This window comes from Sitodiplosis mosellana, unplaced genomic scaffold, assembly GCF_009176505.1.
Source record: "Sitodiplosis mosellana isolate CC-2019 unplaced genomic scaffold, AAFC_SMos_1.0 Smas_scaffold_1, whole genome shotgun sequence".
Lineage (NCBI taxonomy): Eukaryota > Metazoa > Arthropoda > Insecta > Diptera > Cecidomyiidae > Sitodiplosis > Sitodiplosis mosellana.
In genome coordinates this window covers 3117377-3144319 of record NW_022595244.1, presented here as the reverse complement: position 1 = coordinate 3144319, position 26943 = coordinate 3117377, and the positions used below count along the sequence as shown (strand labels likewise).

General features: G+C 36.4%; 2 protein-coding genes across 6 annotated transcripts in view; one reads left to right on the top strand and one right to left on the bottom strand.

Annotated features, from left to right (window-relative positions):
* Nucleotides 1-3179: 3179 nt before the first annotated feature.
* The window catches only part of LOC129564665 (FMRFamide peptide receptor frpr-18-like), a 212301-nt gene continuing 188537 nt past the window's right edge, over nucleotides 3180-26943 (bottom strand). For 2 of the 5 annotated variants that reach the window (XM_055438822.1, XM_055438819.1), the window contains exons 2-10: nucleotides 11381-11607; nucleotides 9794-9966; nucleotides 9611-9727; nucleotides 4869-5107; nucleotides 4603-4791; nucleotides 4329-4461; nucleotides 3904-4253; nucleotides 3700-3825; nucleotides 3180-3618 (exon numbers count right to left, since the gene is read on the bottom strand). In XM_055438822.1, the coding sequence (XP_055294797.1) occupies nucleotides 3337-3618; nucleotides 3700-3825; nucleotides 3904-4253; nucleotides 4329-4461; nucleotides 4603-4791; nucleotides 4869-5107; nucleotides 9611-9727; nucleotides 9794-9966; nucleotides 11381-11586 (1815 nt within the window). In that variant the 5' untranslated portion in view covers nucleotides 11587-11607 and the 3' untranslated portion in view covers nucleotides 3180-3336. Of the gene's footprint in view, nucleotides 3619-3699; nucleotides 3826-3903; nucleotides 4254-4328; nucleotides 4462-4602; nucleotides 4792-4868; nucleotides 5108-9610; nucleotides 9728-9793; nucleotides 9967-11380; nucleotides 11608-13561; nucleotides 18513-26943 lie in introns of those variants that run through there. The other 3 variants (XM_055438821.1, XM_055438820.1, XM_055438823.1) reach the window with 3 other exon arrangements.
* The window catches only part of LOC129564669 (TWiK family of potassium channels protein 7), a 182585-nt gene continuing 172351 nt past the window's right edge, over nucleotides 16710-26943 (top strand). The window contains exon 1 of the mRNA XM_055438834.1: nucleotides 16710-16749. The gene's annotated coding sequence lies outside the window, so the exon portion shown is untranslated. The remainder of the gene's footprint in view (nucleotides 16750-26943) is intronic.

The window sequence follows — 26943 nt, the reverse complement described above, 5'->3', positions numbered from 1 at the left end:
CTCTCTCTCTCTCTCTCTTTCTCTCTCTCTCTCTCTCTCTCTTTGTTGCAGTGTGCGTGACTTGCTGAAAATGTTATCGAATATATCAATATGAGCCGGGCGATTTTTCACCTGCACACATGCACTTGCAGCCATTATGATTACCAGTTCACGGCCACACTACCTCAACTGTCACCACATCAACTTATTTAATAACATGGAATGTAAACAATTCACAGCCATTTTTTTTCTCCTCTCCAACTTCACATACGATCGTCATTGTAACGCGCGAGAGAGCAAAAAAAACGCAAGCACACACACGCAGTTGATTATTTGCACGGTTCAAAGTGCAGAAAATTATCTATATATATTTCCCACATGGATGCGGTTAAGACCTAACTGTCGGCCAAAAGAAGTGAACAACAGTGAGAAAAAAAACCGAATGGCGCTTAAACCAAATTATACGCACAACACAACAACATTAATATACCTTTAATGCTCTTTAATCCGATTTCGTTGTTTTCCACTCCATAAAATCATTTTCGTGTTTTCATAAATAAAAAGAATGTGCTCACATTCGTAGTAAGATGTGAGCGCATTCGGCGACGGTGACACACCAGCCAACCATACACATATACACCGAACAATGGCACTGTCGAATGAAGCTCAATGCTCCTGTTCATTCGGTTGAAAGAGAAAAAAAACAAGGTTCATCAACAGCAGAGAAAAAAAGAGAAAATGGAATTGAGACATTTGGTGCGAGGCAGCCAGAGCAAAATGTGCAACCAGGATAAAGAGGAATCGAGGTAAATCACTTAAATTGTGGTTTAAGCATTATACCGCATGTGCATTAAAGCGAATGATGGCCGAGAATTCAGCAAACTGGGATATATTTAAAGTACTTACACTTATTTACAACAGATGAAACAAATGCACGGGGAAAAAAGCAACGAAAAATTCATGAACGCGATAAAAAAAAGCACCGTGTGATTAATGATACGAATTTTTTACAATAATCTATCAAGACAACGGCAGAAATGCTGCTCAACAAACACACACCATATTGTGCTTAGTTTTGCGCCACAAACAAATCCATTTCTGTTGTTGTCGTCATTTTCATTTGCTCTGACCATTGCTCTTTTTGATAAGAGCATTGCCATTGTGTGACTGACGTTACTTTAATACAAATGCGATTTATTAAATTGCCTTTATCGTCCGCACAACACATTCTTTCCCTTCGTCTCATCTTAGATTCTCTCCCATTTGCTTCATTTGAGTCGCTCATTGCTGCGTTCAGAAAATTTCATTATTTTTCTGAAATCACAACTTATGGCTTAGAGAAAGAAACAACAACTGGCAGGCGTTCAAGTTGCATAATTTGGAGACAAGACCAATGACCAGACCGATGTTACAGAAAAAAAGCACTCAAATTCGAAAATACAAACGATTCGTCGGTTGGAAGCAGATGCTGGTAATTTATACAAAGAGAAAATTGTACGCGCTTTCTGCCAGTCGGGTCAAGAAGCATGTGCCATTGGTGAATGTACTGCACACCGATTTTATTTTACTTGCAAAAAAAAAATCGTCGAATCGATTCCAAATCCCAAATTGCGTTTTGGGCTATAAATGGATTGTGATTTTCGGTTTCAAATCATTTGATGAGTTTCGATTCCATTCTAATCTCACTTAATCGGAAAGAAATGCACAGATATGAGAGCTACGATGCGTCCACATGACAATATCATATCGGTATATCGGATGCATGACGAGCGTGATTTGATGGGAGTATCGCCAGCTGTTTTGTGCGAATTAACAGGTATATCCATTCGTTCCGATTTTTTCCGCCAAAATTGATATGTTTTGCCGAAAATCTAATCAGTCCGCTGTAATAATTTGCGCAAATCGTTGGCAATTATCAGGAAAAACAAGGTGGTTTTGCTCGTGGCAAGGTTAGCTCAATGCACATATGTATGCACCAAAATGTCTGTGTCGGAAATGGTAGTGTCGGTGCAGAGGTAAAATGTCGATATGAACATTGTTTCACGTTAAACGGTTGGTCACCACATCAAAACAAATTATCGTTTATGGAAATATTAGAATGAAAAGCTGATGATCATAGTTGAAAGGCGGTGGCGGTTTCATTTCCAAAATGGTAGTAGCAGTATCTCTTGACTCCATAAACTATACGGTGCCAGCTACCTATAAAATCAAATTAGTTTCCATTATTATCATTTTGTGCTGACTTGTTTGGTTTTGGTGTGCGCGAACGTGGAATGTCAGGTCGTTCTAATGCAACGCCAAATCCAGCTAAATGAATGATTCTAAAATTTAACGATAATTGCTTTTATTATGTGCTTTCTCTTCTTTCAATTTCCCACTGGTTCCGTCTGTTTCAATGGGATTCATTCGCATCTCGACAATGTTCACTCTTCTCTTGCCATCGCCTCATCGACTAACCCATTCAAATAAATTGATGCGAACGACCAAAAATGGTATTTACGATGATGATTTTCACTCGACAGCGAACAATGATTATGTGAATTCAAGCCCATTTGGATGCTGGCGTTGCATGTAGCAAGGAAATGGTGATGTTTGCTTAGTATTGTACTGTGACGGTGCATCGAATCAAGGTCAAATATTCAAAGCATACAATATGGATTGTTCGGGAATATTTCTATGCATTGTTGTATCATAAAATAATCAATACAGTGGCTTCATTTAAATGAATTCAGTTTTGTTTTATTGTTGTGGGGAAATTGATGTATCACATTGTTATTGTTTCCTACAAACAATGCCCACAATAATCGCATACCTACTATGGGAGCGAGTTCAACATGGATTAATTCCATAGAGGCGAAGTTTTGGCCAACATTTCGGTCGATGCCATGAATATTCTAACCGTTCGTAATGCTTTTGAATAAGCGATTTTATTTGAATTTCAAATGATGAGTATAGCAGCGTAAATACAACAGTCTCTGTGTTACCGTATGCAATATCAGGCAATTAGAGACTTCACAATGTCTGTTGAGAAACCCTGTTTATTATTTGTTGTTTTGCTAGAAACTGAATCAATTTAATGCCAGTATTTCGCACGTCGCACATCTGTTCTTACTTCTTGTAACTCACCTTTTAGCAAAATTCCAAATTACAATCTAAAGGAAAAATGAAGCATTGATTTGAAAAAAAAAATAATAAAGTTTAGCGTTGAGTTTCCATTTTGAAAAAATCAAAATTAATTTTATTTCGGTTTTGTACAATTTAATCAGAAAAGAAAAAAAGAAATCAACGAATATTTCTGTGTGTCATATTTACAATTATATCTATAACAATGTTAAATTAAAATGCTATCCTTAAAGCTTACAACTTATATGGATTATGTTTGCATTCAGGCGAATGTTTTGGTTTGGGTGGAAATTGAAGTGATCGACTTCGTGTTAAACTGGTTTCGCTTGGACTGGGTCGCAGAAACGAATGAGTTGAAATCGTGGAATCACGTTTGACGCTCGATTTATCCGGATCAGGTGTTGCCTCATCTGGTTCGGTTGTACCTTTGAGCTCTTCCGTTGAGCTTGGTTTTTCGTCTTGTACTTCGTCGATTTTCATAACTGGTGGCGGTTCATTTTTCGATTTGTGCTTGAACTGAAATTTAGTTGACAGTCGATTAGGTCGACACGCTTCACTCGCAAAAATCGAAAAAGGAAAAGAAAACATTATACATACACTTAGATTTGATGGCGTAAACGAAAATCGAATATTTTTTATGCGATGTTTTTCCGGTTTCGGTGGGTGCGGAGTCGTCGTCGTGGTTTTCAGTTGAATCTCTTCCGTATTCTCATTCCCTGTTCCCTGAAGTAATAAAGAATTTTTGTCGTCACATTTCAATGGAGGGAAAAAAAAGAAAGTTGAATATCACCGTGCACTTACAATGCTGTTGTTGCGACACTGTGATGCGGGTGTTGATATTGAAAATCGATTTCGTTTTGATGTTTCTGCCTGCAAATTTGCATATTCCTCCTTGGAAATGGAGAATCGGGGGCCGCGGTTCTTGTAAACGGGCATACTGAATATGTTGCTGTTACGCGCCCGACTGTAAAAACTTGATGTGGTTCGAGCACTTGTGAATCTGGACGAGGATATTGTGTTGCGCCGCATTGGTCGCACACCACAGAATAACGATTTAACCGTTTTACGATACTTGTCCGACAGCATGCAATACAAAATGAAATTGGAAGCAGCGTTCACCGTTATCAGCAAATTGAAAATATTATTTAATACTGCGAAAAAAATGAAACATTTTGGAACTAGTCTTGAATCAAATTGACGTTTTTCTTCAGACGGTCAAGTCATACCTAAGTCGCGGTTTGAATGATAATTCAGATGTATAATATGCAACAGTTGAAGGGCGTTCGGTGTTTGACACATGAAAAATAAAATTACGACAGCAATCAAAGTTATGGTCACTTTATTTTCTTGTGATGTGTCCTGTTTCGAAAAGAAAATTATATGGTTTCATTTTAAATTGTAATAAAAACTTCCATTCAAAATTGCATTTTTTTTATTTTCACTGAAAGTGTGCAACAAATTCGAAAAAAACTTATGTTTTCAAAGTGTATAAGTCATCACCTGTCTGGTATTAGTCATGGCATGTCTCATCTTATGTGATTTTCGCACAGTCCAAATGAGGAAACCATTTAAAATGCTCAGTAACACAAACGGCAATAGCGTGCCGAGAAACGTCGATGGGTAATAGAAAAAATTCTTATAGCTCGGCGTTTGACTGAAGTCCGAATCTTTTACACTATACGAATGAACCTTTTTTATGGCGAAAAACGTGAAAATTTTAGAAAACAAACTCAATGGAGCTTTGAAATCACTCGATCATCTCTTACCTCTTGACATAATCCGCTGGCTTTGGTTTGATTGGCTGAGCACGGTTTGCCAGTTGATTCGTCAAACCGAACCATCTGACACTTTCGATCAAATACATCCACAGCACAAAGTGCATCGTCGTGGGCTGATTTGAAAATGCAACGTTCTCCTTTCAGAAAGTCGTAGCCAACTTTGGAACATTTCAATTCGTACTCGAAATTTGTGGTTATTGTACAAAGGAAACATAGAATGACAACGGCTAAAAAAAAGAGATTTTTCGATTAATTTGAAAAACTACAAAAACTGGACGATTATTGAACAGAATGTGACTTATGTCAATTATTACTTTAGAAGATTAAACCATCATGGCCTGAAGTCCATAATAATAATTGGAATCACTGTGAAACAGGATTCCATTTAATGTAGCTTTAAATTGTTTAAATCAGCTTTGATTCCTTCTCCACCCTTGATTTGTGTCAACGAATTTTCAAGTAACTAACATTTGCCTCTGCCGAATACATCAGGCCTGCTTTGAATGATTGTATTCCCATTGAAAATTTGCTTTGCATTTTCGGCTCAATACGAGTGTGGATTGATGCGAGTCAAAGAGCACAAATGAAAGTCCGATTGAAGGGGATCAGTAGTTCTTTGAATGAAATTGTGGATCGATAATCAAATGAAAGTAACAATAACCATATCCATCTCTTGAAATGCGACTGGGCCTTTGGACAAATCAGTAATCAACAATGAAAGAAGGTCAAAGCGTTGAAAATGCGATAACCAGGTGGAAGTTTCCAAACAACACTACAACTAGTTACATAAAAGGCACAAACATTGTTTATTTTGTATTTTGAAGTGAGATTCTGTATGTATTAAAACTGGTAATGATTATGTGGCTGTGCACCTGCTCTTGTCGACATCAAGAAACGAATATGGAATACCCTAGCACTACTGTTCGTCTACATTTTGTTGTTATTTGCCTGTATATTTTCGCCAACAATTCTACAATATGTTAACATGATTGTTTGCAACGTGTGCATTGTTGTTCTTCTGTTGTCTTTGTTAATTTACACAAACGAGCCATTCAAACGCTCAATATCGTTGTTACGGGCTACAAAAGCATGCACGGAAAACCCTTCAAAAGATACATTCAATGCTAAAATGTAATGGTTAAACCAATTCCATCTGAGAAGAAGATGTGTTTGAGTTTGTGTACGCCAAATTCGTCGATTTAAATTCGAAAGATAAAGGGATTAGGTAATTTGAAGATGCCTTTGCATAGTTGGCGAATAAGGCAAATGCTCTAAGAAAACCAAAACTCTCTCCGGGTATACGATTTCAATTAAATTTGACTATATGCCCAAATGCCAGGGCTCATTCTGGAAATAAGCAAATGTCATCATTGATCTCAACGCACATCACAAAACTAACGAATTCCTCGTCTGCAATTAGACTTACACATCATATCAAATGAATCTTTTCACATAACAAACTATTATATATACAGTCACTCACAAAATTGTCTGTACACCTCACGATTTTCATACAAATTGGCGTTTTTCGTGTCTCAAAAAAATATGCTTCGCGAAATCGAACCTCGAAGATTTTTGGTATACTGTAGGTGGAAGGCCTGAAGACCAAAATAGTGAAATTTCAGAATAAAAAATCCAAAGGAATTAAAATGGGAGATGATTATGTATTCACAAAATTGTTTGTACACCCAATTTTACATAGACTCTAATAACTGTATGTTGTTGAGTTTATTCTTTTACAAATTCCATATACAATTAGGAATGTTCGTCGATATAATAATGAAAGTCACAGTTGGTACGGTATTTCTTAAGCTGCATGTTGCAGCCTACAACTAATAAACGTAATGTAACAATATACAAATATCGGCCAAGGATAAAATTGAATTCGTCTATAATATCCTGGTATTGATTTAAATTGGAAATCGTCAACAATGTTCGTGCATTTCCCGTGAGATTTAGCTATAATTGTATTAAAGCCATACCACAACCATTAAACCTCGACACTTCAATATATTTGTTTCCTGAATTGTACTTTAGTAATTTGTCTTGTGGAATAAATGATTTTACGTTAAAAATTCCATACCAAATAAATCGTATTTTACGATGCAAATAACAATTCAGTATAATATTAGCCGTTGTGGTCAAAATGCAACGAATGTTACATTGTAGAGCATTTTGAATGGTTTCTAAATGTAGCTCTGTCCATGTATCGACTGGCCCAACAAAAATATTGAATTTAATTTTTGGGCATTATGATAATGCCATTATCACCATTTTCGGGCGCATTTTTCCCGGGTACAACAAAAGTAGCGGCCGATTTATGAACAACACTAAAACTGGTCGTCTTTATGTTTTTTTATTGATCATAAATTGACTACGTTTAGTACCGGAAATGGGTAAGAAGCGTGCGTATCATTTCGATTGCCTAAAGCCTAGTTCGGTGATGTGAAGCATAAAAACGTGCCGAATTCAAGACTCTCTCTCTCTCTCTCTCTCTCTCTCTCTCTCTCTCTCTCACTTCTGTTTGTTTGCTTTTACGATTTCACTGTTTTTCATGACTTTGGATGGCATCACGTAAACATTCACACAGCAATTAAATGGCTCGTATAAATGTCTATTATGTCGATTATTTCGATGTGTGTACGGACGCTGCTTAAACGGAAAATGTTGATCGTAATATTTGCCTGGTGATTTATGCAGCAAAATGTCAAAAATAACTCAATGTTTTGAGTCTTAAACGTACATCTTTTCTTCTCTACATTATTATGCATTCGCCGAAATTGAGCAGCAATTCATGCAAAGTATAAGATCTATGAATAAAGCTTTCAGAATACGGAGCAAAAAGAAAAAATAGCACAAATCGACGTTGATAGAATGCCAAATGTTTGTCAGTGTTTTAATGGAAGATAAATTACAGTTTTAATTGAACCGAATGAAAATTAATTTCAAACGTTTAAATTTTTATTTAAATATGGTATATTGCACAGACTGTTTGCTTAAATTTGCACAAATAATCGCCGAGACAGTACATTACTGCGAAATGACTGCCTTATTACACGTCACTCTGTGTCAATGTCGCAAATAACTTGTGAATAGACAATGCCTTTTTCGATAGAAACATCAGTATAATTGCCGACTGCAATTTACAGTGAAGTCGTTCCACGAAAGAAGTGCACTTGACAACAATCAACGGTTCAATGACAGACAAATTGCTGTGCAGTTGTTGCCGGGAGAGAAAAAGAATGCACTATCGTACTTTAATAGCGATGAAAAGCGCATTTCGGTTGCAATTTTCTCCCTTATCATTTTGATGTTAATGTATAGAAGAAAATGAAAATAAATTCTCCACTTCATTATAATTTTATTTGCATATTTTGAAAGTGAGTTATCAGTTGGTTTTGGCTACGAATGACCGACGGAGACGACGATCATGCAGCAGTTTCATTTGAACAAAGCTCAAAACTGAAAATGAATGCAAATAAAATTAAATGGGAAAAATATTTAAATTGAAATAGATTTTATTGAAGTGGAGTGGTTTTCATTTGAATCGTTTCTTTTTAGTGTGTTCTGCTTGTTCTTGTGAAATCTTGCTCGCAGTCACATTTTTGCTTTAGTTCATATCTCCTTCCCGCTCTCTCTCTCTCTCTCTCTCTCTCTCTCTCTCTCTCTCTATCTCCTGTTCTCTTTCTCTTTGCCTTCCTCCCTCGCTCATTTCATCTCTTTGTATTCGTATGCATGATAACATTGTTGCGTTTGTATTTCAAGCGATTGCAATGAAACGAAACGGTCGCACACAAATATGCATGAAACCGAATGGCCAAATAAAATGTATATTTCACAACAGTTAAAATGGATGTGGCCGATGGCAATTTGTGTGTGTACTCAAAATTTTACCAACTTATACGTATGTATATCGCATACGTTTTGAAATGAAGATGAAAGTATGAGCGAACGTTTTTTGAGAGATGAAAGAGCATCTGAAATTGTAGTCTTCGTTCGAAGTAAACGAGAAAGTAGTCTCTCCCGCCTTGCTCTATATCTCTCTCATTCTATCGGACAGACGGAAATGCATTGAACGTATGCACCGAATGAACTAAACAATGAACGTTTATTTGCGTTGCTTTTTTGTGTCGACGACGAGCTAAAAGCTCATTGAACACATTCCTTCTACTCACATAGTCTCTCAACTTGAATGGAAAATGAAGACTTTATGATTAATTTGGTTATTTCAAGTTTCATTGTGAATATTTTGGATTGCAACTGCGACTGTGTGAATTCATCGTACATAAAGACCAAATCATTCATATAACTGAAATTCGAGAGCAGCATACTCACGTTGAACGCAGCGTAATTTTGTTAAGAAAATCTAACAGTCTAAAACAACAACACCAATTTGTGTGTAGTATTCTATTCCTGCAAGTTTTGAATACTTAATGATGCAATCGGTATATAATATGTATTGTCCACAATCATACGGTTAATGCAAAAGCATTTATTGCCCTCCCTAACTCGAGCGCCACCTGTTCGGTGTAAACATGAAAACAAACAAAGTAACTCGAACTGCCAACCGATAGAATAATCGATGGGAATGAGGACAGCGTATCAAAAATGTGCCGAACTTTCCTTTGTGGAAAGTCGAATTCTCAAATCGTTCGGAATTGATGATGATTTGCTCGTTGGCAGTCCGTTGATTTTGCCACACAAGCAAATCTATCATTGTTTCTGCTTACCGGTTATCACCTTCTTTGCACGGGATTCAGTGCACAGAACTTGGCCGCGTAATGGATGACACACCGATATGTAACGCTCCAATGTGAAGCTCACAGTCAAATAGATCGATATGTACACTAGAAGAAAACAGAAGAATAAAAATCTCATAAAATTCGATATGTTCAACACTGAATAATACATACGTGATGCATCATGAAACCAATTCGATAGACCGAATGCGCTCCAGTACAAAACATGGCCGAACTTATAGCCAGGATATTGTTGCAACGATAAAATGAATGCACAAAATAAGTTGATTATGTCGGCGATTGCGAGTGCTGTTAAATAAATATTTGTTGAGCATCGCATCCGTCGCCTGTGTGAAGGAAAAAAGAGAAACAAAACAGATGAAGCCATTTTTTTAATTCAAGAAATTAGTTCTCTTAATCAGACATTCACTGTGGCTGCATATATAGCTGAGCTATTTACAAATAGCTGGCTGTTTGGTAAGTTTTGATTTTGTGACTATCTTGCCATGCAAATTCATGTGGTATCCAAGAATGTGGGACACCTTTTCAATCATTTACATAAATTTTTTGTCCCAAATTCGTGGATACCACATGAATTTGCATGGCAAGATAGTCACAAAATCAAAACTTACCAAACAGCCAGCTATTTGTAAATAGCTCAGCTATATATGCAGCCACAGTGAATGTCTGCTCTTAATTGGCCGAATTTTTTTTTTTTTTCAAAAAGAGAAGAAGACAACTCAATAAATAACCAAATGAGATCGTAATAAAAACCACAAAGTCTGTTTAAGAACCTCTTTCATCGCCATAAATTATATATATGGTTTTTTTAAACTTTTTTTTTATTCAGAAGTTGAACGTGATTACAACTCTTTTGAAATGTTCAGGTGCATCCCTCCAATGTGTTTTTTCTTCCACTAAATTGAAAAAGATGAAGATGTTACCATCTAAAAATTCGACGCTGTCAATGCATTTTGTGCATAAAACTTAAATAACACAACATTTATAATGAAGATGCGTCGACAGCAAAAAAAGCCGCTCTTAAATTTTTAATTAAAAAACTTTTCGCCGAATATTTCATTTGTGTTTCTTGGCTAAAATGTTTTGCGGTTACATTTGAACAAAAAAGAAACCGTTTGCTTTCTACAGAAATACGCTACAGCGCATGCATTTGTTGTCGTTGCTGTTGCTCTTTTTCATTATTTGTTTCGAAAGTACGGAGTGAACATCGCGTACGCGTATACACATTGTTAAATCAGTTGATGTGTTTGAAGCCAAACAAACTTTCGACCAAAAAAAAACTCTTTTGTCTGCATAGCTACGTGTGTGCATGCATCATTTTGAACATCTCAACGTCAACATTTATTATTTTCTCTTGTCAAAGTTATGTGAACATTTTTAGCTTCAATTTTTCGGTGATGCTATTTTCGTTTTCAATTTGGCGAAAGAGAGAAAACTTTGACTTTGCCTGGCGCATGTGTATCATACATCTTGGTGAAGAAGGATCCGTTTTTCTAAATCGTTTGCTTTTTTTCGGAAGTAAATGGAACTAAATGAACTTTTCCACATTTATAATCGCCAGAATGTTTGCCAGAAGAATTATGTGTAATCACATTGTAGTTTTCGGTTAGAACATTGCTTATTGACTTGGGTTTCGTCTGTGCTCTCTCTTTTCGACCGCTGTTCTCTTTCATGTTTCTTGTTTTTCATTTGTGGCAACAACAAAAATCAAATGAACAACAACGAAGAATTCAGCGTTACCTGGTTAAAACGATGACTGTTAGTAGATTGCCGGCTATGCCGATCGTTACTACGCACGGTACAATTATACGTTGAATGATATATCGTGTTTGTTGTAACGTTTCGAAGCTCCAATCCTTGTCGCCATTAGTAGCATTCCGGTTCATCTCACTGAGCATTCGGGTGTAATTTGTTGAAATGGTTGTGTTCAAGCCATTCTGAGCCATTATCTATTTACGAACCGCTTGCTGAAACCGAAGAAGAAAAAAATCATCAACAACCAAATTTGTAAATTCGAAATGTATATTTCAACAATGAATTAATAAATGATCTCGCTTCAGTATGACAAAATCAAAATTATAGCAAAATTAATTGGGAATATTGCAGCAATAATTTCCGAAAGCCGAATCAGAAGCAGAAGCAAGACTCGATGGGATTTCATTCGGTTTAAATTTAGATAATCGTCAGGTTTAACGTTGAGAATTTATTGAATCGAAAACAACATAAATCTTGCACGTAAACATGACAGCGAAACGGAATACAATAACATTTCAGCCGATGGGTTGGTGTGTCCTGGGGAAAAATGTTACAAATAAAAGCTGTCAGTAGGTGCCAATTTAGCATATCGTTGTGATATCGTCAGCGCGTATTTTGTTTTCTTTCACGTTAACATGTTCAAAAAACGTTAAACTGATGGGTTCACATTCATCGAAAGGCATTGTGTTTTGATTCAAATAATTTGAGTGATGCTACAATATCAACGACATAGGTCCATTTTCCTCTCCGTTTGTTTCAATGTGAATGACAATAAACAGATGAAATTGAGCCGCACTTGGCTCGTGTGCCAAGTCAATTCGATTCTAATGCCAAACACTGCGTAGATGTGAATCCCATTAAAATGTTGACACTCAATAAAAAAGACCCGTGCAAAAACATGTTCAAAATCAAAAAAGGCTTGTAGTTGCAATGCCATTAATTAAATACATGAAAACAAAAATATCGTCATTAAGTCAAGCCACTACACGAATATTTTTCTCCTGAAAAACTGTGTTTCTGATTCAAAACAAATGTGTTCAATCAGGTCGAAATTCGTGTCCAGGCAATTTTCTCGGCGTCACAAATCTATAGCCTCCACGCGAAACATTCGTAAATGCCTCAGGTCGATGTTTGTGTCAATTTTATTCGTTTCGTCCACGTAGATGATCATTAGTGTTATGGAATAAGGTCAAATTTGAATGAAAATATCTTTCGTTCGCTATTTTTCCTTTCAACTCACACATATGTTCTATAAATAGACACAAATTTTTGTGTGGAATTCACACTGTGGATTCTTGTGTGTATGAAAAATGCCTGATATTGAATGTTCAGTGCACCTGTTTAATTTCAAATGGTTATTATCGTTAAAATGTCGCAATCGATGATTGCAAATTGCGTGAACGAATTCGATTCAAAACGATTATTTTTCCTTCGCTCGAATGTGACACACCAGGTCAATTCATACCAACAATTATTATAACATACGACATTGATAACTATTTTTCGGGCAAAATTTTCCATTGTCCATGTAAAACTTGAAATTTGAAACTTAGAGTTTTGTTGACGCAATGTTTTGCTTCCATGGAAAATTCAATAATAACAGAAGATTAGTGTCGAAAAAAATGGAAAACACATGGTTTCATATCAGTAAATATTCTGAATGCGTGGTTTTGTTTTCAGCCATGGCGCGACAACTTTTGGATTTGTTGTTATTATTTTTGTTTTGTGTTCACTTTTAAAAGGCCAAGCCTTAGTTCTTCTGTGTTGTTTTTCAGAAGGGAGGAGAAAAGTCGCGTCCAAACAAAACAAAAAGTGGTGTGCACAGTCGATGAAACAAGGGCGAGAGAGAAGAGGCAAAGAAAGAAAGAATCGAAAAGAAAAGCCATCATGTTCGCATTGTTCGTAATGTTCGGTTTCTCATTCTTATTATTGTTAGGTCAAAGAAAGCCGAAAAGTTTGTTGTCGCATCGAAAACTTTGACTAGTCTTTTTTTTCTCTGCTTTGGTCCTTGTCCCTCTGCCCGAGAATGTGTGTGTTGAGCTCGACATTTCGTAATATGTTGAGTCGGTCGGTGACGATGATGATGGCATTATTGAATGAAAGTCTTTGGCAAAGAAATTCTCATCATATGCACAATTAGATACACAATTTGTTCAATATACGTACATATAACTTTTGATAGGGACTGTGTGCAGTGTGCACACATGTGGTGTGTGGCGTTAAATTATCATTGTTGAAAAGTTTTTGGCTTCCTTGTAATTGCTTTACGGCCATTTCCAGACGAAACGAGTGACCAGTTGGTTGGCTTTTTGATTACTTCAACATGTGATATAATTTTTGAGCTCCAAACTCATTCCCGCACTCCAACACAGATTATGACATACACTTTTATTATCGATTCATTTGGAATGTTGCAGTAAATTTGTATTTCTTACGCTCGATGCAATGTTACCGAATTTGCACATAAATGTGACGATGAATTTGTTTGCGATGCTGCATCGCCGATGCAATAAATGCTTGCGCGAAACGTGCTTATTTCGAAATAGCAAATCAAATAATGAGGCTCATGTGTGGAATACAGCCGTTATGCTTATAGGTTTTTATGAAATATTGCGGAACCAAAATGGCTCGCACCATGAATGCCTCATTCCAACATCGTGGCACATTAAAATGATTTTTTTAAAACTAATTGTAAATAAAATGTTTATGTGCTAAGGGAAAAGCACATCATCTTGCGAATGGTTGTAGAATGTTTGCAAAATACAAAGTGATTCCGGCATGCGGAAATATTCTGACAGTGCCACCGCTGCCGTCCCCGCCACCATTGCCTATGGAACATGCCATTCCCCTGGATCATTGCACATTCATTAATGGTTAGCAATTGCGGTGAGCTGTGTCATTAGATCGGAGAAAATTTTACTGGAGCGTGGCATATTTACGATCCTTCAAGCAAATTGAACAATAAATTTACGAGTGTATTTTATGAGAGTTCGCGCGTTTGTCGGTATGCTCGATGTGTGCGCAAATCTCGCATTGTAACTCTCTGGTGTTTGCATCAGCTTTAATCATTTTGCCAAACGAACATGGGACATGGGGCATGGGCAACAGCAACTCAAACATCATTACAGCAACCGCAATGTAATAAAATTCGATTTACATGCACAGAAAATGCGGAAAGCGCGTCATTCCAACCGACTACATCTACTATGCTCTTTGACACATTATGCAATCTATTTTAACTAAAGTAATGGTTCAGTGTGTTCCCAGCTATGCGTGCTATTTCCTATTCTGGCAAAAGTGTCAGCAGAGGGACAGACAAAGAAGCAGGGAGAAAAAAAGGGAGCGGATGTAGATGACTTTGACATACTCTGCGTTCATGGAATTTTATATCAAAAAGGATAAATCGAAGTTAACTATTGTGATGGAAAATGCGACGAGATCGTAAGCAAAAAACAGGTTGCAAACTTATTCGACGAAAGCAAGTTATCCCCACTTTGCCCTTCTTTTCAATTTCAGTCTCGTCGATAATGTAACTTTTTTAGAAAGGAAAATAGTGTGTTTGGTGTACGGCGACCTTGTGAGCCCGGTTTCACTTGCGTCAACAAATATCGGAAAAGTTTGTCAATCACCAAAAGACAATCTCGAACAGTTGATGCATAACACATGTTTCAATAGAATGTTTTCATTCAAAAAGCCGCATGCTTCGTTCACAAAATTCGATTCAGCCGAAAGTAGGAACATCAAAATTTATTCAACCAACGTAGATCCGTAAATTCGATCAATTGAAAATAATTATGGCCACACGATTTGATTTGAGAAGTTTTTTCCGATCGAACATTCTTTTTGCTGGCATTTTCAATACACAATCCGTGATTGATTGATTATCTCTGGATGTATAAACGAATCGATGGGATTTGTTCCAAGCGCTGAAATATGAATTGGCATTGCAATTTTGTTTTCCGCGTTCTGTAATGCACATGAATTTTCATACCACAGAGAGAAAGAGATATTGAGGCATGATAAATATAAACATAATTTTGGGAAATTTTCGGGCGGAAAAATTGATCGTGCCATTTGATGTTCGGTTTACAAAATGTAAATATCTGCGAAATCATCATCATAATCTGTCATATGTGTGCATTTTGTTCATGACATTTGATTGTAGTTGCCGTTGGTGGCGATGGTCGTGGTGCTTGGATAAAGATCCATTTGCACGCGAATAAATGGAATTTCGGCATTGACGATGCATTATGGTTTGCTAGGTAATAAATAAAGAGTCGCCATTTGATTTTCAATGTACGATGTTTTGCATTTTCAATGGGACTTCTGGACATTTTCATTGCCGCAGGCGATTATATGCGTGTGAGTGTCTGGTGAGAACGGCACGAATGCAAATAGCTAATTTTTTAGCATCTCTATAAGCTCACCATGGCAGATGTAGTGGTCAATGTGCGCATGCAACAGACACCCATAGACGTCGATATCTGCAAATGGCATTGTGCATCATATTATGAAATTCCATTGACTGCATATCGATTCGATATTTCGGCACGACATAATTTACCTATTGGTTGATTTTCCAACGTATCTCATACACAATCTGTCACACAATGTGTCACTACACAATTCATTCGCCAAAAATGTGACACATGTGAAAATGTTTTCACGAAAATTGCAACATTTTCGGAATAATTTTATTCAAATTATGTTGTTGAATGGAGGACAATTACGCAAAAATGCACATGATTAAAATGGGTATTTTCAATTGAACCATTTACGGCGGAATTTTGTCATGTTACCGGGAATCGATTCGTTGTTACAAGTACGAAAATTATCGACCCACAACGAAAATATTTGCTTCGTGAAAAATATGTTTCCAATGGAAATTTTCCATCGCATTTATCAAATGCGCCATTTTTGATGGTTCGAAAATTCAGGTGAAAACGTCACCGTTCTAAATTCACAATTTAAAAACCGAAAATGTTTGCTTAAATTCATAAGCAAACAATGGAGCGAAAAATCAGTTTTTTTCATCGTTGGGTACGGAATTATACACACACACACACACACCAACAGGTAGCGTTGACGAAATGTTTGACACAAGCATCCGCTACAATCATCTGGCTCAATTATAATGGACATTTGGAATAAATATTGCACAGTGAGATAAAGAGCGGCTCATTGAAAGCGTATCAGTGGGCAGACAGAGCACGGCACAGCACATACAAAAATAAAAATGATAAAATAAATCCGAATAACAAATATTCCGGTCGAATATATCGTCGGGCGGATTTCGCGACTTTTACAACAGGTGAACGGAATAGAGTGCGAATTTTCGAGCCGACAACGTGTGGGTAAACACATTCACAGTCTGATATTTCGTGCAATTGATAAAATCATAAATGAAGACCAATTAATTTCGTTATTTTTTGACCGTCATTTTCGATTTCTCTTTCTCTCTCGCTCTCGCTCCTCTTTTTTCTCCGTCAGCTGTTTACCCGGTGTCAAAATCAGAGAGTGTACAATTCATTTCGGTTAATAACAATTCTCGGAAAAGGTTTGCCTGTGTGAATCGGAGCCATGGTTGAAAAAACCATGGGCATATTTTTTGGGTGCGCATAAATTAATAAATTTGAATGAAATCAAAGAGCATGGGACACCGTTCCTTCCGTTGTTCTCATCAACCTGAACGCCATTCACAAGGAAACGTTGGTTCTTTTTCCCGTTTGTTCATTCACTTGTGGCGAAAATGAAAGGAAATGCCAACGAGAGCGATAGAGTGTCGAAACAAGAAAAAATCCAATCAGCAAAGTGGCACCATTCATCAAGCATCACGCGTACAAATGATAAATGATAAATGACAAAAATGAATTCGGTCGCATGTAGCGCGTTCATTCAAGTGGCAAATTCGCAGTGCGTAAATGAAGCGTTCATTATTTTGGCGCCGAATCGATGCTTAAATAAATACAACATGTCGACGCAATATTTACACGGTGTCGGTACTTTCAACGTGAATATAGGAACTAGTGCAACATCAATACCTCTATCCAATTTATGGTACACTCACATAAATTTCATTCGTTTTTATTTCTCCTTTCGTTTCGTTTGAATGACATAAAAATTAATTTGTGCTTCTCTTGAAACTGAATTTCAGTTTTGCACCGAAGAGGGAAAAAAAACCTCCGTTTTGATCTCTCCTCTTGCAATCACCATCTGTCACCATATAAAATATTTATACGTTCGATCGAATCAACCGTCGCACAAATAAATGAATATTCAAACCGAAAAAGCGAAAAATTACATCATTTGTTTGTGTCTTTTCGCTGTAGAACCATTCCACAGCCGAAATTTTTGGCGTGTGTGCGATTTTAAATGTTTGTTCAAACTAAAGTAATAATAATATTGAGACTTTTTTTCGCGCAAAACGCGCTGTCAATTATTCATCCTATAGGATGAAACCTGTATACAGGTTTCGTTTCTCTCCGAACAAATTCAACACGCAGCGGCAAATTCAAATGTTCTGCGTTCATTTTTAAACGCGTTCAGTTCACCGTATGGCACACACTTGCTCACTCAAAACAATAACATTGAAACTTACACGCAACAGTGTCTGGTGACGTCGAACAATGTACGTAAATATTTGATTGTTTGTATGTTTTGTTGTTGGCTTTTTTCGCGGTTTTTAAATAGAAATTTGAACAAGTTGTGCGGTTCTAAGTTCTGCATACATTGTTCATCGCCATCATTCCAATGTGAACATCTTCTGGGAACCAAATTTTTCTTTATTGATCCATTATGAAGACATTTCACGGTGATAATATTTAAACATTCGTATTAACGACTTTATTTACACTAAATAATTAAATGGTGTATCAAATACACCAGATTTTGTTGTTGTTTCTGCACCAAATTTTCTCGGTCTTAATAAACAATTAAAACCCAAAACCGTTTGATTGAATGAGTTTCAATTTGAGACACAATAGACAACACACGCTGAAAGAATGAAATCCGAAGGATAAAACAAAATCCACTTGTAAAAATTATTTCATTCGTACTTTAGAAGCGGCGCGCGCGCTACGATACACGCTCTTATTGCGTCTACTATTCAACAAATACTAAATATACACCAAACATATCGAAAATTCCGTTGAGCAGACGAGAGAAAATCGAAAGGAAACAGCCAAGCGGATCAAGCACGGAAAAAAGCGAGGAAGATATACACACGACACAAGAGTCCGACGGAGAGAAGAGAGAGAGAGAGAGAGAGTGAAAAAGTGTGAGTGAGAGCGAAAAAAAACCTAACGACCAATGAAAATTATTAATAAACCTTCTACTTCAAATTCGAAATGGCAAGAAATAACAATATAAAATATGTACATCGAGAACCCACCAAATGCGAAATTTATTGAGAGCCAAAAGTCTATGCGCGCATAATTTCACAGAACACGATGGTGAGAGACGACGGAACGAACGAGAAAAAAAGAAGGAAGTATCATAAGGAGCGAAAGAAAGAGAAACAATGAATCAGCTTCGCTGCTTGGTGGCTAATTTAATTGTTGACGTTGCGATTGTTGTTGCTGATAATGTTATATTTTAATTGTTGTTGTTCGTGATACAAACACATACAGCGGCTTTGCTCCGTTACCCTGACAGCTGATCCTAATTCCACATTTTTCCATGGACTGCCACACATTTCCAATGGAAGGACTGGTCGAAATGAAGCAAACAAACATTGAAAATAGCTTCATTTTTGGTATATCCAAGTGCATTTTCTAAAAGCCGATTATCGCAATTATGATTTTGCGATCAATTTCAAATAGCTAAACACATCGAGCATATCGAGATCGGCGTTGCTTACAATAGTTCAATAGATCCATGAAATAGTTTCGATGTGGATATTTTTAACAAATCACTCTGAATTGTTTCATTTGGTTATTTTTAGACACAACGTCACCGATGCTTTCCCGCCTATAAATTCGACCGTTAAACGAAACATCGACGACAGTATGTGGTTGCAAGCATGAATGCACGCATCCAAATCACTAGAAACTAGAGAGAAAATGCTAGCAGAGGCTGTACGCTGAAAAAGTCACCGGATGCATTACGAATATCGTCTTTCGCTTTCTGTTGAAGGCGCGCGCTCATGTGCGTCGATAAAATAAACTCTGACCGCAAGTTTCAATGACGACAACAGTTTGTTCGGTCGAACGAAAGCCAGCAAGGAGATTAACAAGAGAAGATGTTTTTCTATTATTAAAACATTTTTGGTGTCACTTCGGAGCTTCTTTATCGCATACGACTGTGTCATATCGTTTCTTTTGCTCTTAAAAAGCGAAGAAAAAAAATCGAAATGGATGTGCGTTCGAACACATTTATTTGCTTCGCTTGACACTTTCTTTCTCAATTAATTTTTATTAAGCTTGTTAGTGGATGTTCACGTGCTGAGCGCGGCTTCATCTCTTGTTGATTCTCGTTGAACGCTAGTTTGCGTGTGTGTGTGTGTGTACGACAGAGGGAGAGAGAGTGGATTTTAATCTACTTGTTTATAAATTCATTCCGAAGGAAAGTTGTGAAATTGAAATCATTTGCCTTTAAACACTCGACAAACACTTTTTTTCACTTCAATTTATAAAAGATTACATTTAATTTATGATGACCGACTTTTTGTGATTGGCCATTTTAAATAATGAAATTCAAACGAGCAAATTAACTCTAACTGGAGTTACTCGAACACTTTTTGTGTCATATCATCTCATTTTTTTTAATGAACAACATTGATATCATCATTTTGTTTATTGAAACACCAGAACGAATTCGAGGCGCAGAAGAAAGCATTATACACTTTAATTAATATCTCTGAGATGTCAAAACACTGACCGAAATTAATGATCTGTTTCTCATTCACACAATTTTGAGTATATACACGTTCCGAACCACAAGGCACCGCATAAAATTGTTTACTTAATTGCATGCAAACAAACTTCTTATCTTATGTTTTTATTACAAACGAAATTATCTAAATAGTCGCTGTCGGGCGGAAGACAAGAAAAATAATGGAAAATACTTTTTTTTTTCTCCGCCTCACTGTTGCTGTTCGCGAGTGCATGCGAAGACGTTTAAAGTGTATTTGTTTATGCGTTGGCAATGAGCCAAGACAAATTTGATTATTATAATGCAAGTACCGGTGGTCCATACAGACATAGCACTATCATTTGTACTCGAGCACTAAATATGCAAATATCGAACGAGAACAATAAATATATTTGAAATGAAAGTCTTTCGCTCGAAAAATTTTCCAACAGTTTTGAATATATTCTCTTGCTTAATTGAACAGTTGCTATTCATTTCAAGAGGGTGGCCTCTGGGCTGTATGAGTCGAATATAGTCAAATGTATATATTTTGGATTCTAAGAATAAAAAGAGATAATCGTGGAAGTGCCCTTTTGAAACAATAATCCGTTTCAATTTCGCTTGAGCTGTTACCAAACGAACACTTCATCTGAAGTGAATTGTTGATGTGCAAATGTTGCGATTTGCGATGATTATTCCGGAAAAAATAAAAAAAATATAAAGAAATCGTTGGTGCTGCTTAGCTTTTTCCATCTATTTCATATTAATTGGAACGTCACTACGTCAAATTGGACTGGAAGATTCCGTCGAGTGGTTGCAAAAAGATACAAAACAATATCATGTTTCAACTGATCAAGGCCAAATAAAGATTTAGATCAAAAATCAACTGAAGTGTTTTTTCAACAGTGATTGTTTCAACCTTTGGTGGATAGCCAAATGCTTACTATCTATCCAATTGGATATACGGACGTCATATTATCGTGCCGGTGCAACTGAGTATTACATTCAAAGTTTTTGAGTTCTGTCATTAAATTCGAATGTGGACATAGCACATCACACATATAAAAATGAAATAAAACTTGTTCCTTAGATTTAAAAGTCTGAAGACAAAGAAAACTCCTAGTTAATGTTGAATTTGAGTAGATCCCTCCGTAACTAGCTAGCTAACGTAAATCTGCTGAAGGATAACGTATTTCGGTTGAAGAATGAAACATTGTGTCAATTTCAAATTTCTCTCTTTGTGTCCAAATTTCAATCATTGTGTGGCCGCATGCATAGAAACTCACTTTGCCGAACGGGAAATCCCAAAGTGAAGCTATTTTTATTTCCATCTAATTGACTTGTTCGAAAACCATTGGATTATATTGGATGCACATTGCAAATGCACATCTAACGTATATATAGCGACGATTCGTTCGTCTAGGGCTGAAAAAAAAACCTGAAACAGCAGAAAAACTTTGTTTATTTTCCATCGGTACACAAGTTGAAATAACGAAGCTTCCAAATTTCAGATCACAATTGAAAACAATCGAATTTGTGTTCTAGTTATAGTTTGACTTGCTTTTGTGTGTGTGTGTGTTCATGTCATGTTAACCGAAAGCTGAAACGAATGTGTGTTCGAAACAGTCCGAGGAAAACATCCAATTTCGGTCTTCCTTATTATCTGCTCTTTTTTGTGTCGGTGTTTTTTTCTCTCTCTCTCTCAGATCTCCGAATGTCCAAATACTCTGAATCTAATTCAATAAATGTATTAAATCTTTTATAAATGCACGATGCATTGTTATATCTTTCGCTCCAATTTCGATGTGTATACAGTAAAATGGCACATGAGAAAATGTGGGTAAAAAATGAAATTACTAAAGTTTATGATTGTTCCTGGTTTTGCTGAAGCTGTTCCAGTATTCAAATTACATTATTATTGCCAAAAGCTGAATTGACTGTTTGGCAAAAAATGAGTGCATTTCTTCCACTGAAAAGTACATATGCATGCTAGAAATGTAACTTGGGGTATGCAACCAAAACTGTAATATAAAGCAGAAAGAAGAAAAAGCTTTAATTTCATTGAAATATGAACAGTGTTACTTTTTTTTTGCTTGATGTCTGAATGTCCTGATTGCAGCAATAATCGAACACTAATCATCTTTTTTCTCACATTTTCAATCTGATTTTCAGTCTAATTTCATTGTTTGCCATCGTTGCTTTGCATTCAGATTCGTTTCGATTCGGCGCACTTTCCAAAGAACTGACCTTCTAATTGGAGTTTTAAGTTGCTGCATTGGGCAATGCGTCTGCATTACCAATATTCATGTTAGCCACGTCGCTTTTTATCGCTGGCTCTCTATTTTTTATTCCTAAATATTTGCTGCGACTGTAGAATAACAAATGCTATCGCAAAAGCCATAAAGTATGCAGGCAGGCAGGCAGGCATTTGTGCTACTTCTGTAGATTGGCATCCATTGGAATGGATATCAGCGCCTATCTAACAATCAAATTGATCGAAAATGCTAAGAATTCGAAAGGTTGCCATTCAATTTTTAATTAGGTTATCTAAAATTGGAATCACGTAGCGTTCTGATGATGTTAATATTAATTCATTTGTTGTACACGTACAGCTATCGTCTCCTGTGTTCCTTCGGTTCTATGTATTATTTGTTTTTGTTACCGTGCGGGTGAGCAAACAGACTGTTGTGTGTGGGGTATGGTACGGGAGGGTGAATCGAGAAGCATTGGAATGCGCGTCAATAACACAGACTGCTGCACTATGTTCGCATTTTCTTTTGTCGCTTGTTTGCATTTCACCGTTACCGTTTCTCAGTTGCTGTCGTCGTCGTCATCTAATCGAAATTCTTGATTCGATGGTATTAGTTCTCTTGCAGAACAAATAGAAAACAAATCGGAATTCATATCTAGCGCAAAAATCCCATGAATTTTAAATCAAATCTTGACATTAAATTTGGCTCAAATATTCCAAAGCAAAAATACTTTACAAGAGATTTGCTTTTCAACAAAATACTCGACTGCGATTCTACATAATAAATTAAGCATTTTGAATTTATTTGAAGCGCTCTTTTATTCGATATTGACGCATTTTGTTTTCTTTCATTCGATCTGCTTGTGATGCAACACTTCATTCGAGGGAGTGTTGTCGAAAATTGCGTCACGATACTGATGACAATTTCCATCCAATGATGCTTCTATTTTGCCGCTTCTTCTCTTTTTTTTTGCTTAATAATCCAATCACCACGGAATCAGCATCTCGTTCGCAAATAGACGGTGAAAATATTTCATATAACATTTCATATTTACATTTTAACACCTTTATCGCTTGCGTTTCTCTCTCCACCTCTTCGATGCATCCAACGCATGTAAGGAAGCGTGTTCGTTTTCCACATTAAAATTTTATGAGGAAAAATTGGATTTTTTCCCCTTTTGCCCAAGCTCAAATCCATCGCATTCAGTTAAAATGCATACAATTTTTATATTGAGACTCTTTGCTTAAACCATGTGAAGTTTCTCGATTCCGCACAGGTTGATCTTAATGGATTGTGCTGGTGCTGGTATTAAACGAGTAAAAATTCCTGTCGCTTTCTCAACACACGCCGAGATTCCTTTGAGGTGTGCTGAGCACTTGGCATTCCGGTGTATCTGCAAGCACCGTTTGCAACGCTCATGCATCACATCAGATTAAAGTCCATGTGTATTCATTGTGCCATGCGACGCCAATGAGCACTTTTCTTCCTTGCTTTTTCTCATCCACATTCATACCAAGGTCTAGCCGATGTTTATGCATTTGAATGAAGCAACAAAAAAATTGCCTACTAAATGATGAATGCATTTTATTCTGAGTTATTTTACTTTTCCGTACACAACGTGTCAAGGGAAAGTATAGAAATTGGTCCCGAAAACTTTTTTCGCAAAATTAGCTTAGATCATCATAAAAACGCATGAAACTCTTAGAAAACCACTTTTTGAGACACTTTTCCGTTCGTGTGCCGTCGTTGTCGTCGTCGTCGTCGTTGTCGTTGTCGTCGTCGTTGGTGTTTGTTAACACGATAACTCAAAAAATAATTGAGATAATCAAAATCTGGAAATGCCAAAAGTTTTGTATCCAAAAAACTTAGTTTAAGTTCGAAGATGAGCCATTTTCGATTTGACCCTGGGGTACTTGCCCCAAGAAAAACCTCAAAAAATTGACAATTTTGTATGGGAGGTACCTGTAAATCGACTCCGATTGGCTTCAAACTTTCTGGGATTTCATGTTTTGGGAAAAAAAGAGATTCTGAAAGTTTGAAATCAATCGGAATCTATTTACGGGTACCTCCCATACAAATTTTTTGAAATTTTGACTAAAATTACCGATTTTTGGACAATTTTGTATGGGAGGTACCCGTTAATCGATTCTGATTGGCTTCAAACTTTCTGAGGTTTCATTTTTTGGAGAAAAAATAAGATTCTGAAAGTTTCATGTTGATCGCATTTGCAAAAGTTTGATTTTTTGTCCTCAATTTGTCGAAATTTTCTTGGAAAAAATTGAGGGCCAAAAACCAAACTTCTGCAAATTCGATCAACATGAAACTTTCAGAATCTTATTTTTTCTCCAAAAAATGAAACCTCAGAAAGTTTAAAGCCAATAAGAATCGGTTTACGGGTACCTCTCATACAAAATTGTCGAAGTTTTAGTTGAAGTGACCGATTATTCACTTTATTTTTATTATTACATTTTCACTGCCTTTATTTCAAGAAAATTCACAAAAAATAACCAAAAGTACCCCAAGAGAAACGGCCAATATGTTTATACGCTGTCTATCCACCGAAAATGCACTACAATATATATTCACGCTTATTGAACGCCGAATTGAATATATATTCTAGTGTATATTTGGCGTATTCTTCGGCGTGAAACATATTGAAACATATTCAGGCGCCCTCTGGTGGCCATGAATGCATTCGTTTATTCAATATGTTTCACGCTGAAGAATACACCGAATATACACTAGAATATATATTCAATTCGGCGTCCAATAAGCGTGTATATATTGTAGTGTATTTTCGGCGGATAGACAGCGTATAAACATATTGGCCGTTTCTCTTGGGACCCACGGACAACGCAGGCCAACGGTACGGAAAAGTTCGGGATTACCAATGTAATTCTTTTTATTTATTCATCAAACTGCCACTAACAAGAAAATTGAATGCAGTTCAAGCATTTACCAACATTGACTCGGATCATTTTGAAAGGAAAATATGAATGAACAATTCTTATTTATATCATCTTATTATTGTGTTATGACCTTTGACTTAAGCTTTAAAAGGAAAACTTTGATTGAAGGATTTATTGAACCGTTTTGTGTATCTGTAGGCTTTCGAAAAGTGAACTGAAAAATGTTTGAAGCAAACAAACAAATATGATGCATCATTTGTTCAGTTCACAGTATGCACTTGGAATGATTCATATACGGATTCAATTTATCTTGGATAAACGACATGGAATCATTCTCAATATTTATTCTCCTTTGTAATTGATTCAGCATATTGGATGCTCCGCATGATTTGTTGACAGAATAAAAAGCAAGAAATCAGCCTTTGAATATCTGTGATCTTATTGAATTGGTTTCACATTTCATATCTAGACGATATATGTGTGGAGGTGCTTATACCAAGTTTATTTTTTAGCAGATATACCCTGAAAAAATGCTTATTATTTCGCATGACTTTTATTTCGAATTCATTGAATTTTGTTTGTTTATTGTTTTCATTCTATTGAATTGTGATTCGTTCAGAGGAGAAATTCCTTCACTGTCGTCAAATGCAGTCGCATGATGCCACCCATCGTTTAAACTACACGATTTACTGTTTTTAAATTCCACTCCGTTGACACTGGTTCGACAATTGATTTTCTCGTCAACGTTCTCTCAAATCAGCTGAAATGTTAATTCGAAAATCCTATTTTTGACTTAAATCAGACGCAGCATATTTCGCAATCAATTGCATGGATTTTATCGTGTTGTGTTATTTAATGCGTTGCTTGCATTGATATTACCTTTTTCAAAAAGACTTTTTGAAGAGGATTCAGATATTGGAGCTGTTCGCTTAGATCATTCTATAGAAAACAGTTGAACGATGAATTGAATGAAAATATTTATTCCACACCTTTTTTTCTAGCGAAAATGCTATTTACAAAAGAATCGGGGAATGATATTCATTGCGTGATTCAAAATAACTTTTTTTCGAAGGTCTATTAAATCTAATGTCATAATTTACTTGTAGAAATGAAGCCATAAGCCAGGTAAGATTGGCGTAACAAGCCATTCCACGTATTGATAATGAATTCGAACAAAAAAATAATAATAGCAATTCCCAAGTTGGGGGATATATGCGAATGTGGTTTTCGAACTTTTCAAATCATAAATATTCTAACTTCATCGAACCGAACCGAGAGAGGAAAAACAGTAGCTGGGAAATGTGAATTATTGGCAACCATGGAAGCCAATCATAATAAAATTAGCCACACAGGCTTCAACCTTCTTTCAGTTTGCCCAAAAATCTTTCCCATTTGTGACTTTTTTGCACGGCAAGTTGAATCAATATCAACGATGCGGGAACGGCATTCGCCTTTTTTTCCGTCGATATTGGGCTTATTAGGCCAAGCAAAAGCAACTCTTTTCAACTTTCCATTATCGCATTGAAATTTGAAAAAA